Source organism: Chelonoidis abingdonii, chromosome 7, assembly GCF_003597395.2.
Source record: "Chelonoidis abingdonii isolate Lonesome George chromosome 7, CheloAbing_2.0, whole genome shotgun sequence".
NCBI lineage: Eukaryota > Metazoa > Chordata > Testudines > Testudinidae > Chelonoidis > Chelonoidis abingdonii.
The window spans coordinates 50778460-50795836 of record NC_133775.1 but is presented as its reverse complement, the minus strand read 5'-3'; the positions used below and the strand labels follow the sequence as shown (position 1 = coordinate 50795836).

The window sequence follows — 17377 nt, the reverse complement described above, 5'->3', positions numbered from 1 at the left end:
GATAACTAACTTTATATTGTATGAGGCATGAAAATTAACAAGTTAGGACCATCTTTCCCCCCGATTTACGTTCAGTTGTTTCAAAAAGTAGGTAAACTAAGCCTAGACCACATGTGCCTACTTTCTATCGTTGAATTGTACAGCCACAGTGTTAAATACTGCAAAGTGAAAAGTCTCTGCAGAACAAATGAGTCTAATGAGAAACTCATAAGTTCCTGTCCCATATCATATATACCACATGGATAATTTAGGACCATATTCTGCCTCCCTTATTCATAAATGAGTATTAATGCTTAATTGAAATCAGACCCAGATCTTCACTATAGATTATCGTAGCTCCATTGAAGTCAATAGACACCAGCTAAGGAATTTTCCTGTTGTTTGTATGCAGAGTAACATACTGCTCACCATGAACATGAGGTAAACTCTGTCCTTATTATTCAGTTTTTAGCATAGTAAGAGTGTCAATGGAGCTGTACATATGGAGCTATACTCAGTGGAGAGAAAAATGGCAGGAAATTTGGATTAAACTGTTATGGTGCATCAAGATTGTGTGCTATAAAGATGAAATTTCTCTTTCCCATTTGGTTCTTGAGGCCTGCAACATCAGTGAGAAGATTTCTGCCAGAGGGATATGAACATCGTGCTTCTCAGTTACAGAATTCTACTCTCTGACTAGGAGCAGCACTGACAAGTTCTTCTCTACAGCAAATAAAGAAATGTCAATCCTCTTTACTGATTTGGCCTATTACACACTTCTGGCTGGCCTTGATTTCATAACAAGCCCTGGCTCCACCAAACATGCTGCAAGTTAACTTATCTAAAACTGCTATCAAATTAGTTGAAGAAACTGCTGTCTTCATTTCCCATAGCATTAGGATAAGATCTTCACTCCCCAGGACCAGAAATAGAGGCCTTTCACTTGTAAATAAACATATTTATTTTTACACTCCTACATCTCCAGGCCTACAAATTTGCTGAGTCACCAATGTCACACATTTCCAAGGATCCTGTGTTAAATCTTACACTTCTAAAGTGGGCACCATTAAAAAGCTCAACATTCATCTACATCGACTGTATTGTGGCACCTGAGATATCACAGTCATTCCCAATTCCACAATGAAGGAAACAGGACCATACTGATATATAAGATTTCAGATATACCTGTCTGATAATTGAGTTGGGGATAGACCCACTGTGCCCTTATATAGAATAATATGGAAATCTGAATTTGTATTTCATTGTATTTTGCACAAAAAAAATTACAATATTCAGAGGAAAAAAGTGGTGACCTTTAGTGTTTTGTGCTGCTCAAAGGAGAATCTTTGCATGTCCGGGACCTTTCAGGGCTTCTAGGGCAAAGCCTACATTAAATTTAAAAATAAAAATCCTTTTAGACTCTTCTTGCAGACTGTCATGCTGATGGAACTGAGGGGGCAAATCACTCATTGCCACTTTTCTAATTTGGGGCTGGACTGTAACCTTACGCTTTAGCCTGAATAAGGAGGCACTGTGTTGCCCCAGGAGTTGGGTAGCAACTAGATTACACTGCACAGACTGGCACAGTGGGGAGGGGGACATTTGGATCCACTCACACACCTGTGCGAGGTTACCTCACAAGTTCTGGACATTCAGATGGTCCATGCAGGGACAGGCAGGGAATCTCATGAGTGACCCTTTGTATGTCTCTGATCCCTGGTGGGCTAGTGTAACATACCACAATGTCCTTTTAGCCATTACAGTCTTGCCTGTGTTGCTTTCCATCATGAGATATTTGACTTTCCTTAACCACTTAGTCACAATTTCTAAAAGAAATAAGAGCAACTAAGAATGCTGTCTTCCATGTTATAAGAACATGAAATATTGTATAACTTCACAGAGGGCTCATTTTAGAATGCCCTTGAGGAGTATATTTCTATGTTGTGAATAAAGAGTTGGGAACATTTCACATACAACCATGTGCAAGTGTTTCCTTTATGGTCAGAAAGAGATATTCATGCAAGCCAAGTGGTCGCAGAGGCATACAAATCTTACCGCAAGGTCAGTCATTTGCCAAGTTTTCATTTATGCCCATGAATACAAATGTTCAGGAGCACTATTAAAAAAATAAATGTGCATATTTGGCTTTGGCTTTTCTTATCAGAGAGTATAAAAGCAATAGCCCTTTCAGAGGCGTAATTAAAGGAAAGGTAAGAGTGATATTATGTAGGGCGACTACTACAGCTATATGTTAATGAAGCAGGGAAGTGCATGTTTTAGGATTCCCCATATACTCTAACCCCAAAAGGAATTCTAACAACAGAAAAGGGGGCTATGTGTATGATATTAGGTGTCATTTGACAACAATCTTATAAAATACTAATTTCCTGAATTGAGTTTAGACGGTTTGATTTTTCAAACGTACTCAATGCCTGCTGTACCAAAGCCAATGGGAAATGTAGGTATACTCATCACCTCTGAAAAATGAGGCTGTCTCTCTAAGTCCAAGTCCCCTAAAGTCAATGGAAAGGTTCCCACAGTCTTCATTTGCCTTTGGGTAGTGTTTTGCATATTAGGCTGGGATTTTCAAGTGCCTTTGAAACTCATAGCTTCAAGGTTTAAGATGAAGATGAAGCTGCCCACCAGCATGGCATGGGTTAAAAAGAGTCTCTGTGCCCAGTGAACCTTTCCCCATTATACTTGCAATCAATGTCAGGCCTAGAGTGGGGAGAAAAAGAGAGAGGCTGGCTCAATTCAGGGCTGGCTGGCAAAGAGGCAGGTGCTAGCTGTTGCTCTCCCTGAGAGGAAGGGTCACTAGCATAACAGCCAAGGCAGCCACCAGGGAGTATGTACTGTCTCCCCAGCCAAAGGAGACCGCGGAGGAGACTTAGGAGCCTAAGGCAAATGAGGTAACTGAGTGACTGAAGCCCAAAGCCAATGTGAGGTTCAGCCTCACCAAATTTATGGCTGCCCTGCCCGAAGGAGCTTGGGACCATGGCAGAATGCTGTCCAAGACACATGTGAGGGCACAATGGGAAGCCCAACTACCCCAGCAAATGGGACTATAGGGAATATGCCCCCAACTGAAGTGACAGTGATAGGAAGTAGCCCAGAGTGGTAGATTGAGACTGGGAGGGCCCCTTGTTCAGGTTTCGACTCATGCAGGGCACTGGGCTGGGACTCAGTGGAGTGGGAAGGCCCGAATCCCCTGACCCCACTGCCTAGAAGACTGAGGCACCTTGATCAGGGAAACATGGGGTTAGCGGTCAAGGGGTGCCTGGCCCTCTAAGAACCCTGTTAAAGGTCTCCTCCTCAAAAGGCATTGAACAACAGCAAATTATTTGTGGTCCATGAGGGATACAGGTGCTCAGTAATTCTGATGGATCAAGCCCTATCATTTTTACTCCGTATTACTAGAATTCTGGTACACAACCCAATGTTGAACAATCTTTACTATAAAAATGGCTTTTTTCCCAATCTGAAAAGCTTCCAGATATAGAACTCCAATAGAAGGAAACAAAGGTCCCCCACAAAGCAGATTTACAGGATATGGACTTTAGTGCTGTATAATATTTTTTGAATAATTATCAAATATGTAGGGTCCTCCTAACCTCATTTACATCAATGGACATTTTACCACTGCATTCAGTGGAGTCAGGATGTCACCTCTAGTGTCTAAGTACTGCCCCTGTCCTGGAGAATTCAGACTTTGCTATGGGAAATTACCAGCAATCCTGGAAGTCTTGTATCAAATGACGTGTCCGTAGCAGATTGCTGATCAACACGTGTACAAGATATGCTTAGAATTCAATTAAATTATGATGTGTTTGCCACAGAAGTGCTATTTCTTAAAATTATGATACAATTTAATGTTTTGTTTTAAATTATTAAGGTGGCAAAGAAATTCAACATACTTCTGGAATGCTCTTTTCCAAGATCACATTTCAGTTGTTATGGAACTCAGATATCAGCCAAAGGAGAATAGAGTTACTGTCGTTTTATTAATATATAGTTGGAATTCAGTTATGAAATGTATTAAAGAAAACCATTCCTCAGGTGAATAAGGGCTTTTGACAAGATTGTCCTGTAAGAAGAATACTCAGTCACTGGAATTATCTTTAATATAATCACCCACCAAGGAATAAAACTGCATCTCTAAAATGTTATTTCATTTTGTAATGTCTGGTTGGGTAATCCTGTGTGCTAATTCTCTTTTATGCAGAACAATTTATACTCTGTATTTAACACTGAGCCTCTGTGATGGAGTGTATAAGCTCCACATGGGTGAGACAAGGGTTAACAAGCCGCTTTGGGACCAGAAGACCCTACCCAGGGGCGGCTCCAGGCACTGGGGTGGCATGCCTATGGGAGGTCTGCCGGTCTCACGGCTTCAGCGGCAATTCAGCGGTGGGTGCCGAAGGTGCTGGACCATCAGATCACCAGCAGAAATGCCGCTGAATCCGCGTGACCAGCTGACCGTATGCAGGCATGCCACCGAAGGCCACCTAACTGCCATACTTAGGGTGGCAAAAAACATAGAGCCGCCCCGGCCCTACCTATCTGTACCTGCTGGGCATACTCACAGTGGAGGCTGAATTTAAAAGGGAGCCACTCTGCTCAGTCATGGTGGACAAAGCAAGGGCATAGTCCTATGCTGTTAGCACCTGCAGAGAGGCCAAAGGAGCTCCTCACTGCCTGGACCAGACCCTGCTTCTGAGCTTCCAGAGCTCATAGAGACCGGGAATGGTGGGCCACGACTGAAGGAGAAGAACCTCCAGCCCACAGTCAGTGAGAACCTAAGAGTCTGCAAGCCAACCTCTTTTGTGACTTTGGAGGAGTAGAGGCCATGGTATGAGGTGACCCAGGGAGCAGGCTTAGTGGCGTTCACCCTGCAGGCCATATATCCAACCTGCTAGTCACACGGCCCTGGGTTGGAACCTGGTGGAGCAGGGAGGTCCTGGGTTCCCCTACCGCTAGCCACTCAGCCTCTCACCACTGAGCAATGCCGCAACCAACCCCCACTCCCACCCAACAGCCCCTATTCTAGAGTTCTTCAACCTATTGTGAAACTGGATCCTAGTTACACACTGAACCATCAGTTTCCAAAACATGACATAGGGATGTAGGTACACAGCTTCCATTATTGTTAACAGGAATCTCATTTAAGTACATATCTGGCCCGTTTTGAAAATTTTAGTTTAACAGGCTAACTGTAGCCTGATTCTCAGGAAGATGGAGCAATAATACATGGAATATACAGCAGTCAAAGTAGCTTAAAAATGTTTCCTAGCTGGAAATCCATTTGTTGATGGACTGCCTTCTGTTGATGCTGCATCTTTCAGCTACTATAATTGGGCCCAATATTTGAATGAGTTGTAGTAGGGATTCTAAGAGTCATAGCAAAATGTCATTCTGCTTAATGACTAAATATTGTGGAGAAGCCTTCCTGAGATAAAAGGATGGCAAAGAGTAGAGAACTTAGGCAGAACTAGGGTGACCAGACATCCCGATAATATCAGGACAGTCTCTTTGTCCCAATATTTTGGTTTGCAGTCCGGGACCACACATACCTGGGATCCCGGGCTGGCTGTGCTTATGTGGGACAGCTCCTGCCTCCAACTAGAGAAGCAACCACTGGCAGGAGCCTGTGGTGTGAATTCCTGAACATGACAAAGCTGGTGTCATACGTGCTCAGTATACCAATAAGCAATGCATACACAGAAGGTGTATTTTCAGTCATGAAAGATGCGTGGACTGATCTCTGGAATCAAAGCAGCATAGACTTGGTGTGGGGCCAGTGGGCTTTGTAGGATCTGGGGGCACAGTACAAATGGAGCAGGCCATGCCAGGGGCCATCCTGAGTGTAGGCCTGGCGCCATTGAGTCACCATTGTAAACCCAGTACAGAAAAGACTGCCTTTCCTTGAGGCTGTGAATAAAAGTCACACTTCAATTCAGCTGTCACCTGCCAGCTCTTTGTGACCAGACTTAACACTGCACCAGATCCAAACCCGCTGCTGGTGAAGGAGCTTTGGGATCCGACCAGTCCAAAGTGAACTGAAGTCACCCATGTATTTTGAGGGGCAGGGGCAGCACCCGCAGAAAGCTATGGCATCTGGGAAACTTACTCTGCAGTGACAATAGAGGAAAACCCACTGCAACCAATTAAGCCCAGGTGGCAGCTGACTTCCTCTCCGGCCCACCCCCAGGGCTGGAGAGTGTTCCAATGACTCTCGGCACCCAGGGCTGAGTGACACTTCTGGAGTGGAACCACTTTGCACTTGGGTGCCCCTAAGGAAGTCAGGGTAGATCAGCTTGCAGGAAGACCTGACTTGCAGAGCTAGGCAGGGAGTCCCCTGCAGCCAGCTGCATAGATGAAGTGGAAGAGTTAGAACTGTCAGCTCTGAAATGAGATGTGGCTCTGTGCTCGATGGGGGAGGCTGCTAGAATTGGAGGGTTGCCATTTCAAAGCTTTTCTTTCACTACCTGTTTTTGCATGGGGGAAGCACGGATACATGCCCCACAGAGGTAATAGTTGCATCCTCCCCTCAGCAGAGTGTGTGCAGACCGGTCCTCCTAGCTCATGGCAGAACCAAGGAATGGAGGCACCTGCCTCTGCACATGCTGATTCCACCCAGAGCAGGCTGGGGCTGAGCACTGCTAAGCTGCTGCCCAGTTCCATTACCCAAATGGGCAAGCAGGGATTGTACCTGGCAGCATACATCTGCTTGATGTACAATCGGGACGCCATTTGTCCCGATAGTCTGGTAAAATTTAAAATTTGGTAGTGAAATAGAAAATTAGTCAATTGGGAATGTCCCATTAAACCCGACTGTGCTGTTATCTACTGGCAATTTTGGTTTTTCAGGTGTAACACAGTTTACAGTAGCGATATGTAGTTTACAATTCTGAACCACAGTGCATAACGTAGGACAAACCACAGTGGGCACATAATAACACGCAAGAAGCACAGAGACTACACAGTTCTTTTCAGTGACTAGCTATCTAGCTAACAGTCTCCAGCTGAAAACCCCACCTGAAATGGGAATGGCAAGGGAGGAGCCAACTACCAAAAAACAAAGAAGACAGTGCAGATACAGGACAGAATGGGAAACCACTTATACCTGGATTCGGAAATCCTACGAGTGTGATTCAAAAACCTTTTGTAAAGCATGAGCGAAGGAATTTAGCATTTGCCATGGCAGTGAGTCTGATGTTAAGCATCATGCTGATTCAAAAAATCATGAACAAAACACCAAAACTCACAAGAGCAATACCCTGGTCTCACATTTTTTCAGCAGGCCAAATGAATCCTTCAATAACAAGGTTATCACTGCTGAGCTAACTCAAGTTTACCACACAGTAGTTCATCAACTATCACTCATGTGACTGTGAACTTAAACTTGCACCTACCTTGTATCCAGATTCAACGACTACGAAGCATGTCAGCTGTGGCTAGACTAAAGCGGAGGCAGTAATCAAAAATGTGCTGTCACCGCTCTCAATAGAATTTTTAAAAGACCTCAGCAAGCCAGACAGTCCCTATTTCTCAGTTGCCATAGATGCATCTAACAAGGACAATGTGAAAACTTTCCCCTTATCGCTGAGATTCTGGACACCCGAACACGGGGTCCACGATAAACTGTTAGATTTCTATGAGCAAAGGGAAGAGACTGTAGAGGCAATAAGCAACACATTACTTGAAAAACTTGTGACACAAACTAGACCTAAACAAAGTGTCTTCCTACTGGCTGATAATGCAAACATGAATTACAGAAAGCGATAACCAGTATACCAGAATTTAAAAAATATGTATATATATATCTTGCCTACAAAGTGCCCTGCCCATGTTGTGCACAATGCAGTGAAACATGCTAGCAATACCCTATAAGTTGACATTGAGACTCTGGTGATTAAGATGTTCAATCGTTTCATCAATTCGGCTAAGAGAGTAGTAGCATTGAAGGATATGTTTGACTTTGTGGATATGGGGTATGCCGCTTTTGTGCACCATGTTCCGACGCGCTGGTTGAGTCTTTTCCCAGCTGTAAACCAGCTTGTAAATATGTGGTAGGCTGTTAAGTGCTACTTTGTTTTCCTGGGCAGTGACAAGTACCCAAATCTCTACGGATGCTGTTCTTGGACATGGAAAACGGTGAACAAGGTGAGGGGCCTAGCAAAGTTGAGGTTCATCTGTTTTTCCTCCAGAATGTCCTGAAAATCTTCAATGATACTGTGCTCTGTTTGGAAAATGAGAGTATGACAGCATGTTAAGTGTATGCCATACTGAATACTCTGAGAATTAAACTTCAGCGACGGAAGAATGACAAATTCTTTGGCTCTAAAGTTGAAAATGCATTAACTGAGATGCTGCCTGTCACTGCTGCATGTCTCCAGAAAGACTACATGAAAGTTTACGATGTGCCAAACCTAAATTTGGAGAAATGGTTTGATTTTTCAACTGGCTACTTGTTCAATACCCAGTGCTCAAACATCAAAGTAATAGGGCATTCAAATACAAGGATCTGTCTGCAGCCATGACAGCTGTAAACCTCCAGAAAACAGTGGATCTTGATCAGCTCTGTGATGAGTACTGAAACATCAAAGATATCAAATGAATATGACAAAGTTGGTATCATACGTGCTCAGTATACAAGTAAGCAATGCATACACAGAGTGTGTATTTTCAATCATGACAGATGCACGGACAGATGCCCGGAATCGAAGCAGCACAGACTTGGTGCGGAGTGAAACCCTTGTCAAAATGAATTTCTGGATGAGTTGTAAGGACTTCTACAGCTTTGTGATTGCCCAGAAGCAAGTCATGACTGTGGCAAAGTCATCCAAGAAGTGCTAGACTTCTGGCACGTCTGAGAGGTATGCAAATTGTGAAGTTGATTTACTGACAGAATAAAAACCTCTGCCCTTTACTCCTGTTGTTTCTTTAGCGTACAAATAAATCTGTGCGTTTAAATATGGATTACAACTAAGTCTATAATTTAGTGAGGGGGACCATGACACTCACTGATTCCAGACCTCTGTGACTTAGCTTGCTTCAGCTGTCAGTGGCTGAAGCTGGGTCTGAAGGCAGGACTGTGGGCCTCCCCTCTGTGACTGGGGCTGGGGCTGGAGCTGGAGCTGGAGCCAGGGCCAGAACTGGGAGCCTTCACTCCCCTGCCCTGTGACTTGATCTGACTTTGCAACCAGGATCCTGTGCCCCTGTCCCAGTGGCTTCTGCTGGGGACTGGAGCTGGGGCCATGAGTCCGTGGCTTGTAGCATGGGCTTCAGCAGGGGCCATACATCCCTCTTGCGCCCCTTCTCATGGCTCCAGTCGGGGCTGTGCACCTGTGGCTCTCTCCTTCCCCCCATGTGTTCTGATATTTCACTCTTGCGATCTGGTCATCCTAGGCAGAACCCCCAGTGTCTTAGTCAGGGTGGGTCTGAGGGATCTGTTCTCTCCCATCACCACAATTGCTTGCAGTGAAGGAAAAAGTGTCTTGTGAATGGAGAGTCAATTATGGTTCCCATGAAACATACATTGGGGCAACATGATGGCTTTTTCTCCCCCCTTGGATACCAAATGTTTTTTCCTTGCAAAGACCTGTCCCAGAACACAATAATAGAAATCAAGATGTGGAAAGGACCTTGAGAGGTCATCAAGTCCAGCACTCTGAGCTGAAGCAGGATCAAGTAAACCAAGACAATCCCTGGCAATTGTTTGTCTAATGTGTGCTTAAAAATCTCCAATGATAGGGATTCCGCAGCCTCTGTTGTAAGCTTATTCCAGTGCTTAAATACCCTTAAAGTGTTTCCGGATATCTCACCAAAATCTACCTTGCTGCAGACTAAACCCATTAGTTCCTGTTCTACTGCTAGTGGACATGGTGTACAATTTATCACAGTCTTCAACCTATTTGAATGCTTATCATATCCCCCATCAAGCTCCTTTATGCAAGACTAAACTGTTCCGGTTTTTTAATCTTTCCTCATAGGTCAGGTTTTCTAAACCTTTTTATCACTTCTAGTGTTTGCCTCTGGACTCTGCAATCTATGCACACCTTTCCTAAAGTGTGGCACCCAGAACTGGACACACTACTCTAGCTGAAGCCTCACTAGTGCCACCAGAGCAGGATAATTATCTCCCATGTCTTATACACATCACCTCTGTTAATACACCTCAAAATGATGATAGCTTTTTTTTTTGCAACTGCATCACATTGTTGACTCAATCAATTTGTTATCCACTATAATCCACAGAAGTACCCTCCAGAAGTACTACCTCCTAAGCAATTATTCCCCATTTTTGTAGTAGTATATTTCATTTTTCCTTCCTAGATGAAGTAATTTGCACTTCTCTTTATTGAGTTTCATCTTGTTAAATTCAGACCAATTCTCCAATGAGTCACGGTCATTTTAAACTCTAGTCCTGTCCTCCAATGGATGTGCATACCCTCCAACCTTGGTGTTACCTGCAAATTTTATAAGCATACCCTCCACTCCACTATCCAAGACACCAATTAAAATATTCAGTACTGTAGTACCAAACCCAGGACTGACTCCTGTTCAATCCCATTAGATACACTCTCCAAGTTTGACAATGAAAAGTGATAATTACACTATGAGTAAAGTTTTTCAATCAGTTGTGCATCCACCTTACAGTGATTTCATCTAGACCACATTTCCCTAGTTTGCGTATGATACTGTCATGTGGGACTGTTTTCAAAGGCCTTATTAAATCAAGGTATAACACTTCCCCACTAGCCAGTAGGCCAATTACTCTGTCAAAGAAGGAAATTAGGTTGGTTTGACATGATTTGTTATTGGCAAATCTATGTTGGCTATTCCTCATATTCCTAGTATCCTTTAGGTGCTTACAAATTTATTGTTTAATAAATGGTCTAGTATCTTGCCAGGTATCAAAGTATCATAACTGAGCCAGTATCATAACTGAGCTCAGCATGGATGCAATGAGGAATTGGGCCTATGAACTTCATTGTTTTATAAGCCAATTGTTTTTGTCCAATTTCCAAATTTCATAACTGAAAAATTGGAAATGTTCATGTTATTCACTTGCATATAGAACTATTTTTGACTAAAAATGTAAAATGTCATGCTTTTGAATTTCTGCAAAAATGTTTAAAAATGTCCAAATAAAATGGTTTTGTAGTAGTTGATTGAACATAAGGTAAGCAAAATGATGTTTAAGCATTGACCATTCAAGTGTGGGCCGTGGTTAGTGTATTTGTCTCTTTTGATTTATAATAATTCTAGAGAACACTAGGTTATAATTATACTCCAAGATGAAGCACCCTACATTCAAGCTTGAGTGTTTGTAGCATTCATAATATTTTAAAAATACTTTGTTCAGGCATCACTTCCTATTCCTCATGAAAGAAATTATGGGTCCAGCTGGACCCTCCCACAGGAAAAGTGATGGGAGGGAACTAGAGAAAATTATTCATAAAATTCTCCTTCTAGAGTTTATCCCCAATTGTTCCATTGAAAGTCTCCCTCCCTCTTAGAATAAAGGCCAGTCCACAGATACATCTGCCTGCAGACCCTGTGCTTCTACAGTGGTTCTGCGTTCCTGGTGCCTCATCCACAGTACAGAAAGGGTTTCTGCAATCAGTGGCTGCACCACAAGATGTCTATCTTTAAGGAAGGGAGTTTCCCAACCACACAGTGGGGTCTGTGAAAAGGCAATACAGGATAGGCTGTATTATCTTTCCAGAGAATCTCTCAGAGAAAGGTAAGGAACAATGAACATTTCCTTGGTCTCACCATTCTTCTACCTCTTCCTCCCTTGCATAGGTCTTTGAACCCAGCAAGACCCCACTCTGAATCCAAGGCAAGGAGAAAGTGATGTTGCAGAGGTAGCTGAGCCCCTCTCTTCCATGCAAGACAGAGACCTCAGATCTTCAGGGATCAGTCAGGCCCTATGTTCTCAGCTAGAAAAGTTCAATGAAGGATTTAATATTAATGGTATTGATAACATAAAAGTAGCAATTTATACCCACTCTCACTGTCTGTGGTTCTTTTCATAATGGAATTTTTTTTTATATCACTGACCATACCTCCCAAGGTAGCTGACAGTAGGAAATGTGTCCCATATTTCTTGATAAGGTTCTCTGTGATTTGCTGAAGGGTTGGGCGATGTCCTAGTAGTCTTATGTTGCGAAAGAATTCAGGTGCAAGAGGCAGTGGGGAGCCAAGGAAATTTCTTCTTTCAACAGCTAGATTGTTTACTTTCCAGCGGCCAAACTCTCTGTAAAACAAAACAATTCTCATTCAGAAATGCATCATTCAGACAAATGTTTTCATTTGCAAAATACACCGCTCTGTTGCCTAGCTAGGGGCAATGTATTACAACAAGCCTTTCTTGTGATACTCTGTCATAGATTATATACATAGAACAAGCAAGAAGTATTATTTATTAGAAATGGAGGGAATACTCCATAATAAATTTGTCATCTGGAGAAGAAATAAATAAGCCACTTAGGATGCACCAGTTTCTATTTCTTTTGTGCAGCCTGTGATGTGACCATAATTCCAGAACAACTTGATTTTGTTGGGCACTGAATATAAATTCAGAATTATACAAGGTTCAATATAAAAACAGAGTTTTTTTTTTGTTAGCCCTTTGTAAAGGAAATTTAAAAAATCATTTTTAAAAGCACAATTTCTTTTGCACAATAAACCGCCTGTCTATTTTAGCTCACTACTTTAAAGGTATTAGAAAGGCACTGTCGGACTCCATTTGGCCAAGCAGAGATCTTGCTGAAGTTTCTGGCACTTTTGACCCTGATTTTGAAATATATTCTTCAAGCAGATCAGATTCTTGGAAAGAAGAATGCACGTTTTTATGTAAACATGAAGCTAAACAAATTCAAAGACCATATGAAACAGGCACCCATCCCCCATTCCAAAATAAATCAGTGATAGAAATGAAAGCAAACAAATCAATTAAGCAGTAATAAACACATCTTTTATTCATTTATTTACCAATGAAGATGCAGCAGAGAGATATTAGCAAAAGGACATGTTGTCCTCAAAATCTAATCAAGGAACTATTTTTATTTCTCAATGTCTGCGTAGCTTTGCCTTTATGAAGAGCTTTTGTTTTGGTTTTGTCTTGTTTATTTTTTGCTTCAGAGTAAAGTCATGGTCTGGTTTGTAGCTACTACAGTGATATAATATATGGGCTGCTTTTTAGGGTAAAAGGATTGTCACTTGGATGGACATGTCAATTATGTGTTCCTCCTCCCCTTTTGAAATGTTATCATATAAAAGCAAAAATTCATTTCAGAGTGTTTGAAAAACCCTACCAAAGGTCCCAGCTAAATAAAGAGATGGCCTATATTTTCATAATACAAAAAATCCAAAATGCAATAATGATTGTGGGCTGTAATACAAAATGCGATGCAAATGGCTAACTAATTAGAATGGTTGGGATAGGTCATGTGATAAATAGCACTTTATTTTCTATTTGTCATACTATTTGGAGTCACAAACTTCTCCATCAGCAAAGAGTGCACGGCACCAGTGATCCATGAACCATAGTCTAGAAATCACTTTAACCATTTTTTCACTTTTTTAAAAGATTGTCTCCCACAAATGTATTCTCTTTTGAAGCAGACATAAGGCTGTGACAACATGTACCATCACAAATCTCGACTGCTCCTGCACTATTGAAATGGATTTTGTTCCCTTTAAATTAATATCAAAATAAATTAATAAAATATTTTTTTTGTCTTAGAGAAGTAAACCCTACCTATTGAATAATTGAATACCCAAATCCTACATACCACTGTGTTGTGCTTGGACAGAGATGATTATATATTAACCTGATTTAATCAATAACTTAATGAAGAAGAATGTGGAAGAAAACTTATCACATATTCTGTGATGTGTCGGTATATTGGGTGCTTTCATTTCAACACATCAAAAAAGCTACCTCAGTTATAGCTCTTGGACGTATCATCAAGATAAAGCTGCTTTGACAGCAAGATTACAATGCAAGCTTGTAATGAAATATTCATGTAAAATACATTTTATATCTTTCTGGAATCTTTTCTTACAAACTTAGTGTCTGATTAATGATCTGTATCAAAACTGAGTTTCAAACACATGGAGAATAACGAAAAAGGGGAAAACATTATAAGAGATAGTTGGCAACTTCTCCTTGGATTTTCAGTGTCATAGATTTTTTGGCTGGAAGAGATCATTATGATAACAGAGTCTGATTATCATGACTTCCCTCATAACACAGACCATAGAATGTGACCCAATGATTCCTACATCTATAACAACAACTTGTGGTTAAACTAGAGCCTGTTGGTTAGAAAGACAGACAAGCCTGATTTAAAGACACCAACTGATAAAGAATTTACAAAATCTCTTAGTAATCTGTTACAATGATTAATTACTTTTAGTGTTAATTTATATGTTATTTACAGTTTGAACTTTGCTGATTTCAACTTCAAGTCCTTGGATTTTGTAATGCCCTTGTCAGTTAGATTGAAGAGACCTCTAGTGTCAGATGTCTCTTCTCCATTTAAATAATTAAAGATCATGATTGAGTTGCTGCTTAATCTTCTCCTAGATAAATGAGATTAAGGTCCTTTAAAGTCTCATTGTGAGGCATGTTTTCCAGACTACAAATCATTCTTGTAGCTCTTTTCCGAATCATGTCCAATATTTTTTTTAAAAAATATCAACACCAGAATATGTATTCCAGTTGGGCTCACCAATGCCAGATTCAGAGACAATATCATCTCCTTTCTCTTTCTTAAAAATCCTCTCTTTATACATCTGGGTATTGTGTTAGTATTCTAATATAATATAAAATTTCTCTGGTTTTATTATCCAAACTTGAGTCAGTAGGGTACCTCTACTAGCAGTTCCACCACGAATGGGGTCTTGGACTTACATTTATATATAATACACGAACAACGGGATTGTTCTATAAATTTAAGGACTGGTAGATTTAAAACAACTAAATTGAAATATTTTTTTCACACAGCCGGTACTCAGCATTTGGGGCAGACTTTCCTATAGAAGCTCAGGGAGCTAAAGTTGTAAGCTGGATTTTAAAAATAACTGGACAGTTTTGCATCCTTGTCACAGGTAGAGATTAGGCTATTAAGGGGTTCAGCACCCAACTTTGATCTCTGCCTTGTTCCCCTCCTAAACTGTAGTATTTGGAGAACTGAGAGCATAGACCTGGTTGACTCAGTGCCAGCCCTTCTGGGAGATATCAGTGGCAACCTGTTCTCAATAGGCAGGAGTGTCCTGTCCTGGACTTGTGGCCTGAGGGAAGACCAGCAATGATTCCTAGTTAATGAGTAACAGGATCTGCTTAGGGACCTCTCGATGGGGAAGCCTGCGGTGAGACTTAAGAGTTTGGAATTGACTGATTTGGCAAGAAGGAATCCTGAGAGATCTCAAACATCCTGTTTGAGATATTTTGTGTTACTATGAAACCAGACCCCAGGAGGGGTGTCGCTGTTTGGGACTTTATTAAACCAGACCCAGCAGGGGCAAGATTGGTTTGGAGCAGGCTGAGGAAGTACTCCCTCTCTACAAAGAAGGAGAAACCCATAATATTTGTAGATATAAATGCTAAGATAGGTACAGTCAAATATAATGTTTAAGGGGAAAGAAAGTTCAAGAAGAATCCCCTACCCTTTCTCCACAAAAAACACACATGGCTACTGTTGAATCATAAAATATAATGGATTAGTTCATTCTGTCCATCTTACTACTAAGGTTTGTTCCTATTTTTCATCTACTAAGGGCTACACTTAACTCATTTCTAGTGTGTCAAGTGATGGCGCTTCCACAAACCTCAGAGCTTATAAAATTATAGAAATGTAGGACTGGGAGGAACCTCAAGGCAGGACTAAGTATTATCCAGATCATCCCATAGGTGTTTATCTAACCTACTCTTATAAACCTCCAATGATGAAGATTCCACAACCTCCCTAACAATTTATTCCAGTGCTTAACTATCCTGACAGTTAAGAAGTTTTTCCTAATGTCCAGCCTAAACTATCCTTGCTGTACTTACAGCCCATTGCTTCTTGTCCTATCCCCAGAGGTTAACAAGAACAATTTTTCTCCATCCTCCTTGTAAAAACCTTTTATGTACATGAAAACTGTTAGCCTGTCCCCTGTGAGTATTCTCTTCTCCAAACTAAACAAAACACATTTTTTCCAGTCTTCCCTCATAGGTTATGTTTTGTAGACTTTTGAACATTTTCGTTACTCTCCTCTGGACTTTCTCCAATTTGTCCATGTCTTTCCTGAAATGTGACACCCAGAACTGGACAAAATGTTCCAGCTGAGGCAGGGGTGAAAGTAATTTAAAGGACTTACCGGTACGCTGGAGTCCTGAGCAGGGGCGTGGCCTCGATCAGAAGAGGCAGGACCTCAACCAGAAGAGGTGAGGCCTTTCAAGATTTAAAGGCCTGGGGCTCTGGCTGTGGCCGGGAGCCCCAGGGCCTTTAAATCACCCTGAAGCTACCAGCTTCAGAGGTGGCTGGCAGCCCTGGGGCTCAGGGGTGAATTAAAGGGCCCGGGGCTCCAGTCGCCACGGAGACCTGAGCCCTTTCAATTGCCGCCGGAGCCCTTCTACCACTGCCCCAGAATATTGGCAGCAGGGCTCCGGTGGTGATTTAAAGGTCCCGGGGCTCCCTGCAGTGGAGGCTCCGGCAGCCAGGCTTGGGTGGAAATGTAAAGGTCGTGGGGCCCCTGCCACTGCAGCATAGTGGTGGCAGGGCTCCGGCAGTGCTTTAAAGGGCCCAGAGCTCCGGCTGCTGCGGGGAGCCCCAGGCCCTTTAAAGCACTGCTGGAGCTCCAGCAGCAGGGTTCGGGCAGCGCTTTAAAGGGCACAAGGTTTCTCGCAGGGGCCGGAGCACTGGGCCCTTTAAATCTCCGCCTGAGCCTGGCTGCAGGAGCCCCGGGGCTCCAGCAACAATTTAAAGGGCCAGAGGCTCTGGCAACTGCAGGAAGCCCCGGTCCCTTTAAAACACCACTGGAGCTCCGGCAGCAGGACTTGAACTGGCTTACTTTCACCTCTGAGCTGAGGCCTTACCAGCGTGGAGTAGAGTGGAAGAATTACTTTTTGAGATTTGCTTACAATATTCCTGCTAATACATCCCAGGATGATGTTCACTTTTTTTGCAACTTTTTGTTACATTGTTGAATCACATCATGTGATCCATTACAATCCCCACATCTCTTTCCACAGTACTACTGTCTAGGCCGTCATTTCGTATGTGTACAATTGATTGTTCCTTCCTAAGTGGAGTACTTTGCATTTGTCCTCATTGAATTTCATCCTATTTACATCCTTCTCCGGTTTGTCCAGATCATTTTGCATTTTAATCCTCCAAAG

General features: G+C 42.2%; 1 protein-coding gene across 4 annotated transcripts in view; it reads right to left on the bottom strand.

Annotated features, from left to right (window-relative positions):
* Positions 1-17377, bottom strand: part of BRINP3 (BMP/retinoic acid inducible neural specific 3) — a 348258-nt gene that overhangs the window by 139567 nt on the left and 191314 nt on the right. For all 4 annotated transcript variants that reach the window (XR_012656261.1, XM_032768511.2, XM_075067860.1 and 1 more), the window contains exon 3: positions 12054-12244. Coding sequence is in view for 3 of the 4 variants with exons in the window: in XM_032768511.2 (XP_032624402.1) it covers positions 12054-12244 (191 nt within the window). In the remaining variant the exon portion in view is untranslated. The remainder of the gene's footprint in view (positions 1-12053; positions 12245-17377) is intronic.